At 45.9% G+C, this 23,439-nt stretch overlaps 1 protein-coding gene across 2 annotated transcripts in view; it reads right to left on the minus strand.

Moving 5' to 3' along the window:
• The window catches only part of hyou1 (hypoxia up-regulated 1), a 24,433-nt gene continuing 994 nt past the window's right edge, over nt 1–23,439 (minus strand). Inside the window, exons 3-25 of one of the 2 annotated variants that reach the window (XM_042343933.1) lie at nt 22,969–23,062; nt 22,781–22,859; nt 21,557–21,711; nt 19,639–19,715; nt 18,389–18,570; nt 18,156–18,271; nt 14,342–14,528; nt 13,799–13,933; nt 12,959–13,041; nt 12,011–12,143; nt 11,001–11,188; nt 10,514–10,652; nt 9,738–9,798; nt 8,704–8,786; nt 8,072–8,293; nt 6,331–6,512; nt 5,661–5,748; nt 4,526–4,648; nt 3,639–3,772; nt 3,221–3,305; nt 2,232–2,514; nt 873–986; nt 1–432 (exon numbers count right to left, since the gene is read on the minus strand). In XM_042343933.1, coding sequence (XP_042199867.1) covers nt 374–432; nt 873–986; nt 2,232–2,514; nt 3,221–3,305; nt 3,639–3,772; nt 4,526–4,648; nt 5,661–5,748; nt 6,331–6,512; nt 8,072–8,293; nt 8,704–8,786; nt 9,738–9,798; nt 10,514–10,652; nt 11,001–11,188; nt 12,011–12,143; nt 12,959–13,041; nt 13,799–13,933; nt 14,342–14,528; nt 18,156–18,271; nt 18,389–18,570; nt 19,639–19,715; nt 21,557–21,711; nt 22,781–22,859; nt 22,969–23,062 — 3,002 coding nt within the window. In that variant the 3' untranslated portion in view covers nt 1–373. Of the gene's footprint in view, nt 433–872; nt 987–2,231; nt 2,515–3,220; nt 3,306–3,638; nt 3,773–4,525; nt 4,649–5,660; nt 5,749–6,330; nt 6,513–8,071; nt 8,294–8,703; nt 8,787–9,737; nt 9,799–10,513; nt 10,653–11,000; nt 11,189–12,010; nt 12,144–12,958; nt 13,042–13,798; nt 13,934–14,341; nt 14,529–18,155; nt 18,272–18,388; nt 18,571–19,638; nt 19,716–21,556; nt 21,712–22,780; nt 22,860–22,968; nt 23,063–23,439 lie in introns of those variants that run through there. The other variant, XM_042343934.1, reaches the window with a different exon arrangement.

Here is a 23,439-nt window from a genome sequence, read left to right on the forward strand (position 1 = left end):
TTTTTGATACTTCTTTTTAAAAAAAAGCAAATCAGAATCTGGGGAAAATGAAAGAACAGGAATAAAACAAACAGCTGGGTTTAAATGACCAGTGGGAACATAATTTTTGTGAAATTGCCTTAAAAAAGTGTGAACATTAAACAGCCTGTTCTGTGTCTGAACCAGAGCATTCAACCAAACACTCAAAACACATTGGTACCCTCCGCCCTCCATCACGGGGGGAATGGGGGAGATCCAGGGTGGGTTAAAAATAAAAAGAAATGTACACGTCTGCTCCACATCACATCTCATCATTCTTTTAAATTATAGCAAAGTTTTCCATTACAAAAAAAGTAATGTTATATAAATAGTCGGCAAAACACAAACAAGAGCTTCACAGCTCATCCGGTGGGTGTTTGTCTGGGACGCCTTCTAGTTTCTTCTCCGACGTACCTGAAAAGTAACAAGAGTTTATTTAGATCTCCTTCACTTCACATGGTGGACACAACCAGGCCACGAGGGCGTTACCTTCACCAGAGTTTAGTCTATCCAGAAACTTGGAGACAAGAGATTCCACCACAATCACTGACTATTGTAAACCCATTTCATTTGGCATTTTAAATAAATAATAATAATGTGGTCAGTCAATCCACGACTGTTTATGGGTCACTTCTGTGCACAATTGTCTGCTGCGTTTCGCCCACAAACTATACAGTCACTGCACTTATATTCTGTGAAGCGCTTTGAAACATCTCTAAGATGTGATAAGGCGCTATAACAAATGCAAGGAATACGATTATTATTATCCGATTGTCTCCCCCCACCCCTCCCCCCCATCCCCGCTCCTGAACAGAAAACTGTCAGCTTCTCTGCCCAACCCGGCCGTGTCTAACCTTCACTGGACTCTAACTCCAGGGGCTCCGGGAGCTTCACATGCTCGTCGCTGCTCTTCTCAGCCTCACTCTCTGCAGGCGGAGCCTCTGCCGGTTTCACATCATCCTTTGGCTCTGTAGGAAGGAACAGTGACTCAGGCTTGCATTGTACACTCACAACCCCTCAGTCCAGGGAGAGAAAGGAGTAAAAAAAAACCTCCCTACAGCAACTATCACCACCAGGATTGAGCTCATTCTTGAGCAACAACTTTGACATTCCATCCCACAACTTGACTGAAAGTATTTAAAGAAAATAATAAACAAAAACAGAAGTGGCTGGGAACACACAGCAAGTCAGGCAGCATCTATGGAGAAAGGAAAGTGAACCAACGTTTCAGGTCCACGACCTGTCGTCAGAACTGGGGCATGTTGGGAGGGAGAGGCTTTTATGGGCTAACAGAGACGGGGAAGGCAGGGCAAGGAAGACAAAGGAGAAGATGGGGTAGAGGACAGGGGATGATGGGTTAAAGCGGTGTTAATGATGCGGGGTGGGGGGGGGGGGAAATTGCAACAAAATACCTCATTTAACATAAATGAGATATTTTTGTTGCAATCCCTACCCCCCCCATCCCCTTTGTTTTGGGACTTTACAGCCCTCTGGTCTCCATATTGATTTCAACAATTTCAGACCATAACAGCTCACCTTCCCCCTCTTCTGTGACCATTACCACAGCATCTGGGTCCCCAACACACCTTTTCTCTCTCTGGTCTGCCTGTTTTGTTGCAATTTCCACCCCCCCAGCCAGTGGAGCTGGTGAGAATGAGGCAATAGGGTCACAGAGCCTGGTGCGGGAGAGGACACGAGCTACATAGTTCTGGATGATCTGCAGCTTGTGGATGGAAGACTTGGAAAGGTTGACAAGCAGGGAGTTTGCATAGTTGTACCTAGATGTGAAGAATGCGTGGATGAGGGTTTCGGCGGCCTGAGGGGTGAGGTAGTGGCGGAGCCGGGCAATGTTGTGGCGGTGGGGAAGGCAGAGCGGGTCATGGCGCAGATGTGGGGTAGAAAGGACAGTTGAGGGTCAAACAAGACCCCCAGGTTCTGGACTGGCTCAGTGGAGTGCGCAACCATGGATGGTGATGCTGCCAGTGCCTGAGGTGTAGAGGCACTGACAGGAGCTAATCAGGAGAGCCTCATTCTTGACATTCAATTTGAAAAAGTCACTACACTTTACAGTATATCCTGTGAAGTGATTTGAGACATCTCTAAAACATGATAAGGTGCTATATCAAATGCAAGGATTACTATTTAATTCAGAATTGGAATAATTTAGTAATCCCTCCCCACCCGCCTGCGGCCTTCCAATGCCATGTTCTCACCAGTGTCTCCTGCCTCAGTGACAATCTCCTTGTCTGGCTTTTCCTGGGGAGGGGGTATAACTTTTTCCTGATTGGCATTCGCCGTGCTCTTGTCTGCCTGGGTTGTGTTTTTCGGCACTTTCTCCTTCTTTGGTTTGGGTTTGGCAAACTTGGCTTTGTTGAGCAAGTACTTGACTTCTCGGTCCAGGACAGACAGCTTAGCTTCGATGTCTTTGGAGAGGAGGATGGGTTTCACCGTGGGTGACAGCTTATTCTGTTCCGCTATAGTGGTATTCTTCCACACCTAGAACGTAATGAACCTCATACGTTAAGTACCCTGACTGCTCTCCTCTCTTCCCCCACCACAACCAGTCAAAATGTGGTGCTCCCCAGCAGAGGCTAACATTATAATAATCCTTACATTTGATATAGCGCCTGATCACGTTGAGACGTCTCAAAGCGCTTCACAGAATACATTGTAAAATGAATTGACTGTATATTTTGTGGGCGAAATGCAGCAGCCAATTGCGCACAGCAGTGTCCCACAAACAGTTGTGGATTGATTAACCTATTTTTTTTTGAGCGATTATTACCCCCGGAAAAGCGATCCGCCAATTGGCATACAACCGAGTTCCTACTTACTGGTACTGGTAAACAGAGAACAAACCCAGCTTCTCCCTCTCACGAGGCGACTGCTCTAACCACTCACTCCAGGCCTCCACAAACATTTATGTCCCCAAGTAAATGGGAAGCTCACTTGTTGAACTCAGCTGAGAACAGGTAACACACGACTATCTCAACATTCTCTTCCTTATCAGTCCCGTTTGGCAAAGCACATTAAACAATAAGTAAGTGACTGTTAGGAAGCAGTGGCAGTAACTCCTGCCCACACAGCTGTTGTGGGACTGGTTTAAACTACACAAAAAGGCTGGAAATTCCAACACACATCGCTCTTTTCACCCCACAAACTGCCACAGGCACAGACTGAAACTGGAGCAGGCCATACTCACAATGGTCTCATTAATGACATTTTCCAGCATGTTTAACTCCACTTCAGTGAAAATCTGATCATCCCCCGGGATCATCCGCGCTCCCCTGAATTCACAAACAAGAAAGTAAAATCATAAATTGTTGAATTCGAACACAGGCTTCAGGACAACGTCCCAAAGAACTTAGGAGGAATTATGTAAAGTAGAGCAGCTGTGTTTGAAGGCAATGAAACCAGTGAAGAGCATCAATGAATTAGATTTGTAAAGCGTCTTTCACGTCAGCAGGATGTCCCAGGAGTGTGACGCTTTATCAGTACGATGATGCACAGTACAGGAGATGGAGATTAACAGAGCTGGTGGTCAAGCGAGGCTTGTGGCACCCGTTACGCCACTGCCTCCAGCCAGGAGGACGGCCCTCACACACCCAGGTGCTGCTTACCTCAGGAAGATGGATGAGTGATTGAGCATGCTGTCCAGGGCTGCCAGCCGATCCGGCCATTTCCTGCGCTCGTCTACTTTGAAGAAGAGATCTTTACACAGCTTCCGCAGCTCCAATAGCTTAGCTTTCAGCTCCTAATCACACCCACGCAGATACATGGGGAATCAGATACTACGTAATTATAGGCCCAGTACACAGGGAAATACCAGCAATAATAATAATCCTGCATTTGATACAGCGCTTTTCACATCTTCAAGACATCTCAAAGCGTTTCACAGAATATGCTGTAAAGTGAATTGACTGTATATTTGTGGGTGAAACGCGGCAGCCAATTGCGCACAGCAGTGTCCCACAAACAGTTATGGATTGAAAATGACCAATTTATTATTGTTTTGTTTTGGAGGTATTATTAGGCTCTGTGTGGAGTAAGGAAACTTGCCCAAAGTTTCACCCTGGCTGGAACGGAACCCAGGTGTCTCGCTTACAAGGCGAGTGCTCTAACCACTACAGGACTCCACAATGTACAAAGCAGCCAATCTAACATGTTACTATCATATCTCAGCTAACTCTAAAACATGTAACACAGTCACAATCGCAGTCATCCCTAAGCAGCAAGACACAATTGGAAATTAGGAAGAGCAGAACCAAAATGTTCTATAAATATTCACTCCCTGTTAGTTATTTACATGTAATTTACCTGTAGTCTAATCCCAAGTACCGATTACTCTACAAGCCCACAAAAACAGTCACTGTACTTGGTTGTAATTACCTAGAGAGGGTAATGGGAAAAGGTGTGTTTGTGCTATAACATTTCTGAGTCAGTAATTCACACTGGGCTGTCGTTAAACATTACTGAACAGCGGTGACAGGCTGCGGCTGTCTCAAACCTTTATGTTTGCTGTGTAACCCTCTTCCTCCAGCCAGGTGGACACCTCGGACAGTTTGGCAGAGATCTGGTCTCGACCGTCTTGTGCTGAAACAGCCTGATATTCATCCTGGTGCAACTTGTCCTGTGTTTTTTGGGGTGGGGGAAGAGATAGGAGGAAGACAGTGATGTTTAACAAGCAACTTTGAATAAACTCCGCAAATACCTTAGACCAGGGCTATCCAACTGGTCGATTGCCGCTAAGAGGCACTCTTGCGCATGAGAAAACGGCAAGAAGAAAGGGTGATTAGAATTAGAACTGTATACTTATTTAGTCCAATCGAAAATGGAGCCAATTGCACAAAGTATTTCATGCATCTCAAAATAAAAATATAAACTTTATTATTTTAAACTGCGGTAAATATCGCTCCTTCCTCTGGTCTTCGTTGAGCACACTGCGAGAGGAAACCTAGTGACAATTGACAGGCTGGAGACCGGTGGCTTAGACTGTGGTCTCCACACAAAACCCTACAGCATGGCTAGGTTAACACTGCAGTCTTACTCTGGCTCTCTCACTCCCTCTGTCTTTGTCTCTGAGTAGAAGGTCACTGAGAACACCCCCAGGACAAGGATTGAACATGCCTGGGAACAACCAGGGAATACGAGGGCTGATAGAGGAAGCAGCCTCCACAAATCCAATAAACCACAAACACTGGCCTCCAGTTAATAATCATCGTGCATCTGATATAGAACCTTATCATGTTTTTGAGACATCTCATAGCGCTTAAGAGTATACTGTAAAGTGAATTGACTGCATAATTTGTGGGTAAAACACAGCAGCCAATTGGGCACAGCAGCGTCCCACAAACAGTCATGGATTGAGTGAGTTATTATCCCTGGAAAAGCGATCCGCCAATTGACTAACAACCAGGTTCCTACTTACTGCAGAATAAACAGAAACGTCTGGAGTAAGGAAACTTGCCTAAGGTTTTGCCCTGCACAGGAATTGAAACTGGGTCCTCTAGCTTGCGAGGCGAGCACACTAACCACCACACTACAGGACTCCAATTCAGGCCCATCTCCTCTGCTATAAGAGCTGCAGGTACAATAACCATCTCGTGATGAGCAAGCAATGGGGATATAGGATTTAACCAGACCTGAGTCTCGAAGATGAAAGCCTCTAGAGTGTTGGCCACCTTTTCGCGCTCCTGCTTCTCGAAGTCCCGGTCACTCAGGTCCTGTAGCCTGGATGATACAAGGGTACAGAGTGAGAAGATGTATTACACAATCCTAGGCACATGCACAAAGGCCTCGGCTCGTTACAAACAATAATAGTCCTTGCATTTGATAATAATAATAATAATAATCCTTGCATTTGATATAGCGCTTTTCACGTCGGGAGGACGTCCCAAAGCCCTTCACAGAACACACTGTAAAGTGAATTGACTGTATATTTGTGGGCGAACGCAGCAGCCAATTGCGCACAGCAATGTCCCACAAACAGTCGTAGATTGAAAATGACCAATTTATTATTGTTTTCGGTTTTGGAGGGATTATTATTAGGCTCTGTGTGGAGTAAGGAAACTTGCCCAAGGTTTCGCCCTCTGCCTGGAATTGAACTCAGGTCTCTCGCTTGCAAAGCGAGTGCTCTAACCACTGAGCTACAGGACTCCACTTGATATAGCGCCTTATCACGTCATTGAGACATCTCAAAGCGCTTCACACTGTAAAGTGAATTGACTGTGTATTCTGTGGGTAAATACGAAGACTGTGCACCGAGCAGCCTCTTAGGCATTGAGAAGGCAGCAGTTATCAAAGGAAACATACTTTTTTTTGGACTGGTTGATTTCCTCCTCGGATGGATTGGGCAGATCCTGGATTCTGAGTTCCACAGTAACATCCTCTGTGATCTTTACCCGCTTTGGGCCCTTTGGCTTCTTAATGTTCTCGGTTTTATTAGATTCCTGACCTTTCACCTCTTCCTTTCCAGCTTCCTCGGCTTTTTNATCCTGCACCAACCACCAAAAACACAAACAGAATAAACCTAATGTGGCCGTGTTTAGTAACATTTAACTCTCTGACATATGCCGGGCTGTGTATTTGCAAATGTGTGTGTAAATTGGCTTCTGGAGAATAATAATCCTTGCATTTGATACAGCGCCTTATCACATTTTCAAGACGTCTCAAAGCGCTTCGTAGAATATACTGTAAAGTGAATTGATCGTGTATTTTGTGGGTGAAAAGCGGCAGCCAATTGCGCACAGCAGCGTCCCACAAACAGTCGCGGATTGAACTGATCAGATTATTATTATTTTTTACAAGAAATTAATGTTCTGAACAAAAAAAACTTTAAATCTCTATTCCTCCGCCTTGCCCCCTCCTTCCCCATCTTCAGATTGCGCCTGAAAACCTTCCTCTTCGACTGTGCCTACGGTCACCTCCCCGGGCTCAGCATCATGCTCCGCCACTGTCAAGCGCTCGGAGACATTACCCTGCATGAGGTTAGCTGTATAAATTAAAGCTATTGTTTAAACAAAGCCCAGAAAAGGAAAAACTACCAATGGATCCTCGAATATGTTCAAGCTTCCTTTGTTAGTTCCCTGGGAATCAGAATTCACTCCAGCCTCATTCATCACCTGGGCCGTACTTTTTCCACGGAGCCCGCTACAAGCAACCACCTCCATGACAAACACCCGCCCCGCTACACACCTGTGCACACGGCGTGCTTGGGCCCCGCTACACACCTGTGCACACGGCGTGCTTGGGCCCCGCTACACACCTGTGCACACTGCGTGCTTAGGCCCCGCTACACACCTGTGCACACGGCGTGCTTGGGCCCCGCTATACACCTGTGCACACGGCGTGCTTAGGCCCCGCTACACACCTGTGCACACGGCGTGCTTGGGCCCCGCTATACACCTGTGCACACGGCGTGCTTAGGCCCCGCTACACACCTGTACACACTGCGTGCTTAGGCCCCGCTACACACCTGTGCACACGGCGTGCTTAGGCCCCGCTACACACCTGTACACACTGCGTGCTTAGGCCCCGCTACACACCTGTGCACACGGCGAGCTTACCGCTGCACACCTGTACACAGCGAGCTTAAGCCCCGCTACACACCTGTGCACACGGCGAGCTTACCGCTGCACACCTGTACACAGCGAGCTTAAGCCCCGCTACACACCTGTACACGGCGAGCTTAAGCCCCGCTACACACCTGTACACGGCGAGCTTAAGCCCCGGGCTACTGTGGGTGGAGCGGCTCCAGTCATACATGGGAAGCAGTACAAGAGGAAATCAGCTTTGCCCCCGACCTAAACTGAGCTACTGTACTATTCAAATTAACAATTTTGAAACTAACATAACTACATGTTCAGGAAATATATACCCAGTTTTAACAAAATGTGTCTCGCAATAGCACCAATCAACCCTCCGCAATATTCCGGGGAATTTGTCAAACACCCCAGCATTTAGGGCAAATATTTCCGCACTTTTCTATTGGTTCAGCTCATCATACAGCCAACAGCTGCCATTTTGGAGTCTCACAGACGGAGAGATTGCTAACCTGCGTGTCTGGGGTTTCCTGCGAGGCCTGATCTGGATCAACCGGTTGGGGTTTCTCTCCTTCCGAGGCCTGATCCGGGTTCTCCCCCTCAGCCGCAGGCTCCAGCTTCTCTCCCTCACTCTGAGCCTCCTCCTCTGAACTGGGAGCAGGGTCGTCCTTTGGCTGTGTGGGCTGCTCTTCCTGCTCACTCCTGCCACTTTCACTTGGCACCTCGTCTTCATCCTGTGTGTGTGTGTTTGGGTGGGGGGAAAGAGGGAGAGAACGAGAGAGTAAACATGATCATTAGAGATGCAAAAGTTCTATGCCAACACCGCTCTCACTCAGGAGAGATTTCACATCTCACAGCTGAATGTGATTTGGAACCAAACAATCCTGTGGATTAGCAAGACCTACCAACAAGTCAGCAGCAACTCCCCTCTATGTAAGAGTTACACAAAGACATCTCTCACACCAGCCCCTCCACTCCACGCAGCTTACACCAGAATGAGGGCCCCTTCCCTCCACAATACCTTGCTCCAGCACAACATTAACCAACACAATAAAAACAAAATTTAGCATCTTGGTACTGTCAGTCAGTTAATGTTCCGAATTACACTGAGGCCTAACACACAGTTGACAGAGTGCGCACTTACATGCACGGATTCCGTTAGGTTCTCCTTGGCATCTGGCTCGGAGCTGCCACCTCCAAATAAACTAGAGATGGTGTTGCCAAGTTCTGTGGGAGAGATCAAATCTTATTGGATCTTATTGCTGGGATTATTCTCATTGGAGCAGAGAAGGTTACGAGGAGACTTAATAAAGGTAATCATGAGGGGATTTGATAGGAAACTGTTCCCGCTGGTGGGTGTGTCGGTGACTTGAGGTCACAGATTTAAAATAGTCTCTAAAAGAAGCCGAGGGGAGGTGAGAAGAAATGTTTTCACGCAGCGAGTTGTTCGAATCTGGAACGCATTGCCTGAAAGGGCGGTCGAGGCCGATTCGATAACAGCTTTTAAAAATGCAGTGGACTGGTATTTGAGGAGGACGGGTTTGCAGGGCTATGGGGAAAGGGCTGGGGAGTGGGATTGACATTACATTGCTCTATTCAAAGAGCCGGCACAGACTCGATGGGCCGAATGGCCTCTTTTTGTGCTATATGATTCTATTGGGCTTAGAGCATGGGACAAGAGAATTTATTGTAGTCTGTGGCAAAAGTACAATTACTTCACATCCCAACCTGATTAAACAAAGTCAGTTGTAGAAATATGAAGTAGCTGAAACATGGAATGTAACCAAATTACCTGGTCTGGTTCCAGGTTACGATGAAAGTAAAGGTTAATCCACAACTAGGAACAGAACAGGAATGACAGCTTGCTAAACAAGTCTAGTTGATGTTAATCCTCAACCACAGGGGAATGACTATCGGCCTGTGTAGTCACAGGCTGGATAGCATCCCAGCACCACACAATATCACAGTAAGTTACATACTAGTGTTCCCTTACTGTAAAGGGAGAGGGGAAGGAAAGAAAGCATCCAAAGCCTCGATCATCTTGACTGCTCTGTCGCTTTGCCCTTCACTGCTGCTGTCTTAGCTCAGAGTGGCATTATCGTCTCAGTAGTCAGATTGTGGGGTGAAGGCTGGGTTTTATTCACACATATATAGTTCACTTTGATACCAATAACTCACTGGTCAATGTGGACTCCTCCTCGGGTTCACCATCTTGCAACTTCTCAAACACAGACTCCACCTGCACCAGAGATACAAGTTAACAACAATAAATTACGTTTGTATAGTGTCTTTCACATCAGGAGGATGTCCCAAGGTTCTGACCCAGAGACAGGAGAACACTTCCCATCCTTGGGTCATGGGATTAAATCATTTTCTTAAAAATAACTTAAAACATCTGAAAAAGATGCACACTCTGTATACAACAAAGCTCCAGTGAAGTGACTTCATGAATGTTGAGCCATCAATCACCCAGCCACCAGCCCAGCATGACAACAACCACATAGACCTAGCAGTAAATTGGAACCTGCCAATTAGCTTTTCTGGGGGTAATCTCCATTCCAAAAAAACAAAAAAAATGTGGTTACTCAATCCACGACCGTTTGTGGGACACTGCTGTGCGCAACTGCCTGCCACATTTCGCGCACAAAATATAGTCAACTCACTTTACAGTATGTTCCGCGAAACGCTTTGAGACACCTCAATGACTTGATAAGGGTCCATATCATATGTAAGGATTATTACTATATGATGTGATCAGCCTCTTACAGTAATGTACCCAGGAGTGCAACAGTCCATTAATTAAAGCCAAGGACAAAGTGCACCGCATGAGCTGACAGAATCAGGACGGGGGGGGTTGGGGGGGGAAGAGGTGCAGTAAGCCCTGTCTGAAGGGAAAGTTAGGCCAATGCAGCAGCCATCAGCCTATGGGGGGAAAGAGCCACAGTCTCACTCACTCTGTCCAATGTGAGAATGCCACTTTCATCCATGTTAAAGTGGGCTTTGATGCCTTTAGATTCAGCATCTGTGTGTTTCTTGAAGCTTGATCCAACTCCATTCAGTCGGACTGTGGTCAGGTTCAATGATCCAAAGATTCTGGAAGGCGGAAGGAGAAAGAAATTAAGTGATCAATCTTGGAAATGCAAGGCTCAGTGTTTAAAACAATGCAGCGTTTAGGCCTTAAGTATCGCCAATACAAGGTAGTTAGCCACCACCAATGTGACACTCGATCACACGATTCTCTCAGGACGCTTGTGTTTAATGCTCTTCACACCTTCCTCTTCCTCAATGTCTCGCATGAATTCAAATTCTAAACACAATGACTGAGCACAATGTGCGATGGACTCAAGGCACGGCCTGTCAGCACAGTCACAAACTCCTGCTTGCGACTCACTGGAACCCACTCTATATTGGTTGGGAAATTCTGCAAAAAGGATTCCTTACCCGAGGTTGTGATCATCAAGGAAGTTCATTTCTCCATAGTTCACAAAGAACTCAAAGTCATCAATGTAGCGGTTGAACGTAATGACTTTACGCTGGGGATACGGGGACATTCTCTGGAAGAGCACGCGCTTGTTGTGTTTAATGCTCTTCACACCTTCCTCTTCCTCAATGTCTCGCATGAATTCAACCTGCAGCAACAACAATTTGCATTTATATAGTGCCCCTCATACAGGGTAGTGTACTTGACTAGTTGTAGGCGACTGAGAAATAACCAACTAAATGATGGCAAGGAACAATAGACTGGCAGGTTAATGCCAGCCACACCTGGGCGTATAACTTAACAGCATCAGACACGCGAGGAGAAATTCCACCTGCGTCTAGATTTACTCTTAACATCTCAAAGTGTCTAGGCAAAACATTAATTTCTGTTTCTTTAATAATACTTGTATTTGATATAGTGCATTATCAAGATGTCTCAAAGCGCTTCACAGGATACGCTGTAAAGTGAATTGACTGTATATTTTGTGGGCGAAAAATAGCAGCCAATTGCACACAGCAGTGTCCCACAAACAGTTGTGGATAGAGTGACCAAATTGTTATTTTTTTGTTGGAAGGGATTATTACTCCTGGAAAAGCGATCCGCCAATTGACTAACAACCAGGTTTCTACTTGCTGCTAGGTAAACAGAAGCGTGTGGAGTAAGGAATCTTGCTGAATGTTTCGCTCCGCCCGGGAATCAAACCCAGGTCCTCTCACTTGTGAGTGCTCTAACCACTAAGTTATAGTACTCCACAACTGTACAAGAACTATACAAAACCTACCTCAAAGATCTTACAGAAAACCGGCTTCACAATCAAGGCCGTAAAATTTAGGAGTGTCAAATACAGGACACTAAAACCCTAAGCAAGTAAAGTGAATCGAGATCCAGGTAGAATTCCTGCCTTAGCTTCCCCCGCACCCCCCCCACACACACGGTTACCCCAGTCTTGTCAGTGATGGTAGTGAATTACCTGAATAGGATACAGGGCTGCATCCCGGATGAGGAAGGGTTTCACTTTAAAGGCTTTGCTGAGTGCAGCAGCCTGGTACACAGCACCCATCGCGGCTGCTTCATCGGCGTTTATGTTCTTTCCCAACTCCTCCCTGAGAGCGAGCACAAACACACGGCAGATAAACAAACAGCCATCGCACACTAAGCCATAGTCTATATCATATTCAGTCTGTCCTTGGTTGCAACAGAACTCTTATGCAATTCTCTCTCACAGAAAATAAACTACACACTACACTGAGCATCATCTTACTAAACCCTGTGAGCCAAAGCCCGAACAGGACAATTGCTTTGAACTGACTGGTGCTTGTTATTGCTAACCACACAGTTACCGTTATTATTGTGTAAATATGCTGAGTTACCGACTCACTGAAAATTAAATCAAACTTTCAGCCCCATCCCAGTTTTGCTGGCTCTGCCTTCCTCTTATTAAAAGGGTGTGTAAAAAAAAGACTGGGAGGGGAGCAGGACTGAGACCTGCCAGAAGCTAATACAATGTGAGAAGAAGCTTCCCAAGCTGGGCGGCCTTCTCGTGTTGCTGTGTGACCAAGAATCCCATGGTCACAGGCAGGTGGTCCAACAGGCGGCCTGCGGGCCAATTTCCTCCCGTGCCCCCTCCCACCCGCTCCCTCTTTAATCCGTAAGTGTTATGTCTCTGGAAGGAAAACACAAAAATATTGCTTATGTGGCCTGCGGACATTTTTCGAATAGGGCATCCGGCCCTCAGCAGCCGAAAGGTTGGCCTACTCTGGTCTAAGGTATCTAAGGACCACTGGCTAGATTACGCCTCAGGAAACAGAAGCTTTTCAAGGGTTTCGTAGGCCTGTACAGCTTGCTGCAGGAAGGGGAGGAGTATAGAATGAGCTCCAGCCTGAAGCTGCCCCATTCGGCTAGAGTGTGAACTTCTTACTTTCCAACCACTTTCAGCAGAATCTCCTGCACCTTGGGAACTCGTGTGGCTCCTCCCACCAGGATCACTTGATCTATTTCATCCTGGGTAGGAAACAGATATTAAAGACTTAAAAGCCAAGCAGGAAGGGGCTGGACACAGCTACCCGCTGTAATCCGGAGAAGTTATTACATCATCCAGCAACAGGCTGATGCTCAGCGCCCTTTCTGATCACAATCCCTTTGTGTTTGAAATAAAGACCGACGTCGTTGAATGACTACCTGCGCCCATCACCCCCCTTCCCCTCTTGCCCCTCCCCATCACCCCCTTCCCCTCGTCCCTCCCCATCATCCTCCTCCCCCTCTCGCCCCTCCCCCTCTCAACAACAACAGCTTGCACTTATATCGCGCCCTCCACAACGGGTGGCATCTCAGAGCATCTCTCACCCCTCCTCCTCTCGCCCCTCCCCATTACCCCCTTCCCCCCCACCCAATTCCCCTTCTCCCAGTTGAATAAAACCAGTTAAAGTGCAAGTTCTCATTAAAGTAAACTATTAAACCTCCATCCCCAAATTAAGAAAAAACAATCTTTTGTTCGCTGACTGGCACCCGCCAACACTTCCATCAGGTTCAGATCAATTATCTGCCCTGATACTGACACCCATCAACAACAACAACATACATTTATATAGCACCCTTCACGCAGGGTAGCGTCCAGGAACGCTTGATATTTAAGCAGACTCTTTAAATATGTTAAATATTTAAATATGGAGCCTGTTTAAATATGAAGCAACTTTGTGAAACTTCAGCTCCAGCCCTCAGCACAGCCTGTGTGAGGAGGTGGGGGGATGGACATACTCACCATGTGCATCTCGGCTACTTTCAGGGCCTGATGAACCGGGCCCGCGACCCTCTCAAACAGATCGCCGCACAGATCCTCAAACTCGGCCCTCGTTACCTTCGCCCTGAAGTCAATATCGTCAAGAAGTCCCTCGATCTGAACGTTCATCAAACAGTAGGAAAAGTCAAGAGAGATACAGACAGCTACTAAACATAGCCATTTGTGTGACTGGGAGGGGAACAACAACAATCACACACTCACATTCAATAATAATCCTTGCGTTTGATATAGCACCTCATCACATCGTTGAGACGTCTCAAAGCGCTTCACAGAATATATAGTAAAGTGGAGTGACTGTGTTTTGTGGTTGAAATACGGCAGCCGACTGCACACAGCAGTGTCCCACAAACAGTCGTGGATTGAGTGACCACTTTTTTAAGGAATTATTACCCCAGAGAAGCGCCATATCATGTCATTGAGACGTCTCAAAGCGCTTCACAGGATATACTGTAAAGTGGAGTGACTGTGTATTTTGTAGGCAAAATACTGGGAACAAGCACTGACCTGCGCCACATGATCGACATTGGCGCTCAGTATTGTTTTCACACGGTTGGCTTCCTTCCAAAGTTTGCCCATGGCTCGCGGATGCTCACGGACATCTTTGGAGCTTTTCTTTTGCCCATTGAACAGTGTGGCAAGGTGATCCCTCAGGCGAAGCTCCATCTCAAACCCTCCCAGAGTGCGATCATACCTGGGGGGTTGGGAAGAGAGAAAACATCAAGCAGTTTTCTCATTCAAAAAGGAACAAGCTACAAAAAGAGCAGCGCCAGAGATGAGGCTTCGGGATAATAGACAGTTTAAGGAAGAAACAGTTCCTCTCTCATTGTGGGGACTGGGTCATTGTGCATTGCTTGTACTAAACAGTAGAACAGTAGATCCAGAGGACATAGCCTGCGATCGAAGTGGGGACAAATTCAGAACAAATCTGCGGAAACACTACTTCAGTGATCGAGCAGTGAACTTATGGAACAGGCTCCCTAGGGAGAAGCAGAAAGTTGTTTGTTTCAAGAACAAATTAGATAAGATTTCTGCTAGAAAATAATATCTGATGATACGGTACAGTAGAACCTCACTAATCCAGTCACTCAAGTGACTGGGCAAAAGTGGCTTACTTAGTGAATTGACCTAATTATTGAAACAGGTCGGGCGATTCAGGTCACTGATGTAATGTTAAGGGCATTGGTAATGGGCAAGGGTGATCAACATTCAACAACCATACATAACATGTAGGAGCAGGAGTAGGCCATTCGGCCCTTCAAGCCTGCCCCGCTGATCTTCTAATCTAAGCTAAGACCATAACCCTGCCTTATCCCCATAACCCTTAATTCCTTTTGCAACAAGAAATCTCTCTATCTCAGTCTTGAATATGTTCAAGGACTGAGGGTCAACAGCCCTTTGGGGTAGTGAGTTCCATACATTCACCCCTTTGATTGAAGAAGTTCTTCCTCAACTCAGTGCGAAAGGGCTGCCTCTGATTTTAAGGTTGTGACCCCTGGTTTTAGTTTCTCCAACCGGGGTAAACAATCTCCCACTATCTACTCTTTCATGCCCTTTGATGATCTTATAGGTTTCTATAAGATCCCCTCTAATTCTTCTATATTCTAGAGAATTATAGACCCAAATTGGTCAGCCTATCCTCATAACTCATCCCCCCTGGTACTAACCTAGTAAATCTACGCTGCACCCCTCCAAGGCAAGTACATCCTTCCTTAAATAAGGAGACCAAAACTGCACACAGTATTCCAGGTGTGGTCTCACCAGGGCCCTATACAGTTGCAGCAAGACTTCCCTACTCTTATACTCTAATCCTTTCATAATGAATGCTAACATACCGTTCGCCTTCCTAATTGCTGCTGCACCTGCAGACTAACTTTCTGTGATTGGTGTACAAGGACACCCAAGTCCCTCTGGACGCTAACACATTCCAATCTCTCCCCTTCTAAAAAATAACCCGCTCTACTGTTTTTGCTACCGAGGTGGATGACTTCGCACTTCCCTACATTATACTTCATCTGCCACCTACCTGCCCAATCACCTAACCTATCTATGTCTCGCTGCATTTTTTTAATGTCATCCTCTGTGTTGACACTTCCTCCTAGTTTTGTGTCATCCGCGAATTTAGATATATTAACTTCGATGTCCTCATCTAGATCGTTGATGTAGATGGTAAATAGCTGAGGCCCAAGGACTGATCCTTGTGGCACTCCACTAGTCACATCCCGCCAATCCGAAAAGGACCCGTTTATCCCTACTCTTTGTTTCCTACCCGTTAACCATTCCCCAATCCACGTTAATATGCTCCCCCCAATTCCATGGGCCCTTATCTTTTGGACTAACCTTTTATGCGGCACCTTATCGAATGCCTTCTGGAAGTCCAAATAGACCACATCCACTGATTCACCCTTATCTAGTTTACTCGAAATATCCTCAAAAAACTCTATGAGATTTGTCAAACATGACTTCCCTTTTGTAAAGCCATGTTGACTTGGCCTAATTATATTGTGCCCTAAATACCGCACTACCACATCCTTAATCAACGATTCTAAAATTTTTCCTATCGCTGATGTGAGACTAACTGGCCTATAGTTTCCCATCTTTTCCTTTCCACCTTTTTTAAATAATGGTGTGACATTTGCGATCTTCCAATCCATGGGGACTGTTCCAGAATCCAAGGAATTTTGGAAGATCAGACATAAGGCCTCCACTATCTCATAAGCTCCTCTTTTAAAACCCTGGGATGCAGACCATCCGGACCAGGGGATTTGTCACTTTTTAGTGCTAACAGTTTCCCTAGCAACAATTCTCTACTAATGAAAATTTTCCTAAGTTGCTCCCTGTCCTTATCCCTTTGGTGCATCCCTATTGTTGGCAGACTTGTTGTGTCTTCTAGGGTGAAGACAGATGCAAAGTACCCATTTAGGGACTCTGCCATGTCCTTGTCCCCCATTATAACTTCTCCCGTCTCTGACTGAAGTGGACCTACATTTACCCTCACAGCCTATTCCTCTTAATATATTTGTAAAAACTTTTACAATCAGACTTAATGTTCCCAGCGAGCTTACCCTCATACTCCTTTTTCTCGCTCTTAATGAGTTTTTTAGTTTTATTTTGCTGCTTTCTAAAACTCTCCCAATCTTCAGATTTGCTGCTTTTCTTGGCAGTTTTATAAGCCTTTTCTTTTAATTTGATGCTTTCCCTAACTGCTCTAGTTAGCCACGGATGAATTGCTTTCCGTGGTACTCTTATTCCGCAAGGGAATATGCGACCGCTGAGAATTTTGCACTACATCCTTAAATATTTGCCACTGTTGGTCTACATTTTTACCTCTTAATCTTATTCTCCAGTCTATTTAACTAAATCTTTCCTCATACCTACAAAATTAGCCCTATTTAAATTCAGAATACTTGCCGCGGATTTAACTATATCCCTCTCTAACTTAATGCAGAATTTGCAGTCTCATTAAAATAAAGGCATTGTCTCATTTAAAACAAAAGCTGTCCTTTTGAGAATGCATCCAACTTGTGTTCTGCCAGTGCCATAGATCACAGCTTCTGGTCTATGACTTTTGCCCTCACTGCTTTTGATTAAGTCCACTCTCTCACGTAAGGACAACTCCTTCTGTGGTGGCGTGTTTACAGCAACTACCAAGAATTGTCCGCAGGAGCTCAGGTTAGGCCCCGGGTGAAGTTGATTTCCCATTCTCGCCGCTTCCGCGATCCCAACACTCCCCGCGCCATGCATGCTTGACTAGAGTCCACTTCCCCCACAGGAAACCGCGCGAGAAGCCCGAGGCGTAGTGCACTGTGTGCAGGTTAGCAGCAGAGGGAGGTGTTTGTACCGCGTTTGAAGCGGAGGAAGGCGCTTCAGTGGCCGCAATCAATGACCATTGTCCTGAATAGCTAAGCTAGATGAACCTTAGTCTTCTTTTGCCAACAAATGCTTATGTTCTTATTACGATGCGTGGGATTGTAATTTCAGTTTGAACAAAAAATATAAAATGTGAGGAGGAAAAATAACCACTGCAGAGCAGTAGTGACACCACAGTTTTCATAGTTGATTTAAAAACACATCAAATTAAAATAAAAAGCTACATAGAGTTGCCCCGGCCTTCGAGAGAGCACCACCTTCTGACCTCGGTAGTCACCTCAGTGACAGGATTAAACCACGCAGCGTTTCAAACCAGCCCCCTCCTCACTGGGACCCGACTCGAGTCAGATCGAGACAGCTCTCAGCTGGCAAGTGAAAACTACTGAATTAATAGACCACTCAGCAGCTTAAATGAAACCCAGAGACTCTGAGCAAGAGGAGAGGAACTTACCCAACTCCCCGAACGTGGAGCTGGGGCTGTGTCCCCGAGTCCTTGGTCTTGACAGTCTGATAGATGATGATGGTAGCTGTGGTGCTGCTGGAGCCCATGTCATAAAACATAACCGTCTGCAAGAGAAACATTCAACAATGGGGAGACCGGCACAATCGTCAGGACACAAACAATCTCATCTGAACCTCAAGAAACAGAAGCTGGCTGGAGATCAATGCTGCAGGACTCAGTACCTGGGCCGTGCTGTTGATATCCTTCCTCCTGAAGACCCCGTAGTTCAGGGCCACTGCTGTGTTATCATTGATGAGTTGAAGGACCTTGAGGCCAGCAATATGGGCAGCCTGCAAGACTGCCCTTCTCTCTGCCTGATTAAAATACACAGGCACCGTAATCACCAAGTCCTTAATTGGCTGCTCTGAAAGGCAGTTTGAGTAGGAATCAAAAAAAATTGAATAATAATCCTTGCATTTGATATAGAGACATCTCAAAGCGCTTCACAGAATATACTGTAAATTGAATTGACTGTATATTTTGTGGGCGAAACGCAGCAGCCAATTGCATACAGCTAAATCCCACGCAGAGTTGTGAATTGAAACGACCACATGCTTATAAGGGGTTATTACCCTCGGAAAAGCGATCTGCCAATCGACTAACAACTAGGTTCCTGCTTACTGCTAGGAAAACAGAGGCGTTTGGAGTAAGGAAATCTGCCCAACCATTCTCCCTGCCCGGGAATCGTACCCAGATCTTCACGCGTGCAAGGCGAGTGGTCTAACCACTAAGCTAAAGGACTCCACCAGTGCACAACCTCGGCATCAGGTTCAACTCACACCTGGCATTCCTTCCCCACATCCAGTCCCTGACCAGGAACATCTTCCTCCACCTCCACCACATTGCCCGCCTCTGACCATACCTTACCCTAGACGTAGCCGAAACACTCGTCCATACGTTCATCAACTCCCGACTGGACTTCTCAAATGCCCTCTTTGCCAGTCTCCCTAGCTCCACGATGCACAGGATCCGCACACATACTCACCCGTACTAAACTCTGTATCCCCATCACACCAGTTCTAGCCAGGCTCCACTGGCTCCCTATCTCCGAATGAATCGATTTCAAGATCCTGACATTCGTTTTCAAATCCCTCTCAACTCTCTACCCCCTCCTCGCTCCCTCCCTTCACCCTGACCATTTCCTCCCTGCTCGGGTCCCAACCCAACTGTCCAGCGCCTTGGGACGTCCTCCCGACGTGAAAGGCGCTTTATAAATGCAATCTTGTTGTTGTTATTGCATGACAGGCGTTATATAAATGGAAGTTGTTGTCAATGGAAGTTGTTGTCATTGTAGCTACAGGACTCCACAATTTTACAATGCACCTTATGCTCCATCACGCTACACAAAGACAAATACCATCAAACCCAACACTAGCTTTATGACAACAGAAATAAAAGATAAAAATGATTTAAATAAAAAACTCAAGTCAACCTGCAAACTCCTGAGCCAGGGATCTGGAGTAGTTCAGCATCATTCCTACAAGCTCCTCAGGGGAATACTTTAGCTCCCTACAAACAAACAAACAAAAACAAACAAACAGTTAAATCTTCAGAGGACCAAGTAGTACAGTGTGTTAGAACAGAGTGCAAATTCAACCCGCCCTCACCTCCACCCAAGGTAAATCATAGAATCATACAGCACAGAAGGAGGCCATTCAGTCCATTGTGTCTGTGCCGCTCTTTGAAAAGAGCTTCCAAATCAACCCCACTCCCCCACTCTCTCCCCATAGCCCTGATCAACCCCACTCCCCCGCTCTCTCCCCATAGCCCTGATCAACCCCACTCCCCCGCTCTCCCCATAGCCCTGATCAACCCCCCTCCCCCGCTCTCCCCATAGCCCTGATCAACCCCACCCCCCACTCTCTCCCCATAGCGCTGCAAACTTGTTCTCCCCAAATAATTATGTACTTCTCTCTTAAAAGTTGTTATTGAATCGGCTTCCACTAGCCTTTCAGGCAATGCATTCTAGATCCTAAGAAATCGTTGTGTGAAAAAAAAATTCCTCTCCTCCCCTCTGTTTCTTTTAACAACTATTTTAAAATTGGTGTCCTCGGGTTACCAACCCACCCGCCAGCGGAAATAATTTCTCCTTGTTCACTCTATCGGATCCCCTCAGAATTTTGAAGACTTCTATTAAGTCTCGTCTTAGTCTTCTCTGCTCCAAGGAAAATAATCCTAACTTCTCTAGCCTCTCCAGATAACTGAAGTTCCTCATTCCTGGTAAACCTCCATTGCACCGCTTCCAATGTGACGTCCTCCTGACGTGAAAGGCGCTTTATAAATGGAATCTTGTTGTTGTTCCAATGCCTTGACATCCTTCCTAAAGTATAGTGCCCAGAACTGAACAGAATTAGCTGAGGCCTAACCAGTGCTTTTATAAAGGTTTATCATAAACTTCCTGATTTTTGTATTCTATGCCCCTATTCATAAAGCTTAGTATCCCGTATGCTTTTTTTTAAAAAAAAGCAGCTTTATCTACTTGACTTCTTCAAAGATTTACTTATATGACCCCCCGGTCTCTCTGTTCCTTCACCCACAATAAGATTGTACCATCAGCTTATATTGCCTCTCCTCATTCTTCCTCCCAAAATGCATCACTTTGCATTTCTCCACATTAAACTTCATCTGCCCCGTGTCTGCCCATGTTACCAGTCTGTTTATATCCATTTGCAGTCTGATACTATCCTCCTCGTCTACTACTTTTCCAGCTTAGTATCATCAGCACACTTGGGAATTGTCCTCCCTATACCCAAGTCCAGGTCATTTATATAGATCAAAAACAGCAGTGGTCCCAGTACTGCCCCCTGGGGGTCACCACTGCACACTTCCCTCCAGTCAGAAAAACAGCCGTTCACCATCACTCTCTGCTCTCTGTCTCCCATCCAGTTCTGTATCCGCTGCCACTGTCCCTTTAATGCCGGGGGCTTCTATTTTGCTTACAAGTCCCTTATGTGGCACTTTATCAAACACCTTTTGAAAATCCATATAAACTACCTTCATCCACCCTCTCCGTTACCCTCATCAAAAAACTTTATTAGGTTTGTTAGACATGATTTGCCTTCCTTTTCCCCAAGCCTTCCCCGTGAAAAACTCCAGCACATTTCATACCTGCACAAACATGAGGTGCAAATTACTGCATTTAAATACTGTTACAGCAGAGATAAAGATCAAATAAGCCAGATCAACACAAGGCAGATCTGATAAGTCGTCATGGAGTGTTGCTTTGAACATACAATTTACATTGATATAACAGCTTTCACATTGGGAGGATGTTTCAAAGCATTTTGAGTACGTGATCATCACCGTGACAGAAAAGGGTCTGGGAAAGCTCGGGCACAAGGAATACTCACTCTGAGAGTTTGAAGAGAACAGTGCCTCGTCTCTCGTCTGCTATCAGCTCGTGCTCAGGGAAGTGTTTCCTGTAAAGCGCCACCTGTGGGTTTTCCAGCTGCTTCCCCAACAGGTCCTGCAGGTAACGCACCACCACTTTGGGGTTCTTCACTGACTGCAGAGAACAAGTTTTTAAATATAATAATAATCCTTGCATTTGATATAGTGCCTTATCACGTCTTTGAGATGTCTCAAAGCACTTCACAGAATATACTGTAAAGTGCAGTGACTGTGTATTTTGTGGGTGATACGCGGGAGCCTATTGTGCACAGCAGTGTTCCACAAACAGTCATGGATTGAGTGACCAAATTACTATTATTATTTATGAAGAGATTATTACCCCCGGAAAAGCAATCCACCAATTAACTAACAATGGGTTCCTATTTACTGATGGGAACAGAGGTGTGTGCAATGAGAAAACTTACCTAACGTTTCGCCCTGACCAGGAATCAAACCCAGGTCCTCTCCTTTGCAAGGCGAGTGCTCTAACCAATATGCTGCTGGATGAAGTAAGCTCTGGGGAGTGTTTCAAGAACCCTACTCTTCAACCGTGCCTTTGATCACCCTCATTTTTAACCACTCCCCAGAGCTCCCTGCCCCTCACAAGGCATCCAGTTGGAGTAGGAAATATAACCTGCACGCTTTGATGTCTGCACCTGCCAAACAGGTGAACACTTATAATAATAATCCTTGCATTTGATATTGCGCTTTTCACGTCTTCTAGACATCTCAAAGCGCTTCACAGAATAGACTGTAAAGTGAATTGACCGTATATTTGTGGGCGATACGCGGCAGCCAATTGCGCACAGCAATGTCCCACAAACAGTCATGGATTGAAAATGACCAATTTATTATTGTTTTGTTTTGGATGGTTATTATTAGGCTCTGTGTGGAGTAAGGAAACTTGCCCAAGGTTTCGCCCTCTGCCTGGAATTGAACCCAGGTGTCTCACTTGTAAAGCGAGTGCTCTAACCACTGAGCTACAGGACTCCACATGGAGTGGGCTGATGACACCCATCAACCTATCAGAAAATTATAAGCTCTTCGAGACACCGTCCAGCATGAAGGGCGCTTTATAAATGCAAGTTGTTGTTCTCGTTATAAATAAAAAATAACTGAAGCTTTATATATTCAATTAAATCTTTGTTTGGTAAATTCTGTATCCAAAATGCATTAAACGTTACCATTGCAACCGCACTGTCTCCAAACAGACGCTCGTTTTCTTTCAGAGACACAGCAACAGGAGTTTTCCGTCTTGATTCTCTGCAGCAACCAAAAGATAAGGAATTATTACAAATCCCTCCCGCCACACACATAACACAGATAGACAGCCACACAGTCACAGGTCACACTGAATCACTAGTGTACATACTTGTTTAATACAATCTCCATGGGTACTCCTGGCTTCACAATGGCAATTTTCAGCCAATCACTACCCAAGTCAACAGACATCACGGCCACTGAATCTATACAACAGGAGAGCAGAGTTATACAGTTGTATAGAAAGGTGACAAACCATCACCAACATACCATCACATTCCAGCAGGGTCCACTAGACAAGTAGATAGCATTAACAACAACAAAATTACATTTGTATAGCGCCTTTCACGTCGGGAGGATGTCCCAAGACGCTACGCAATCAGTGTTTCGGAGCCGAACTCGGAGTCAGGATCGGGGAGGATGGCGGGCAGGGTAAAAATGGAGGGTGACCGAAGGCACGGTCGAAGAGGAGGGTCTTGAGACGGATCTTGAAACAGGCAAGTGGCAAGGCGGAGGGACTGCGGGATGGAGCTCCAGCGGATGGGTTTACATTACAAAGTTCAGTCAAGTGTAGAAATGAGAA

The sequence above is a fragment of the Callorhinchus milii genome, unplaced genomic scaffold (genome assembly GCF_018977255.1).
Source record: "Callorhinchus milii isolate IMCB2004 unplaced genomic scaffold, IMCB_Cmil_1.0 Scaffold25, whole genome shotgun sequence".
Taxonomy (NCBI): domain Eukaryota; kingdom Metazoa; phylum Chordata; class Chondrichthyes; order Chimaeriformes; family Callorhinchidae; genus Callorhinchus; species Callorhinchus milii.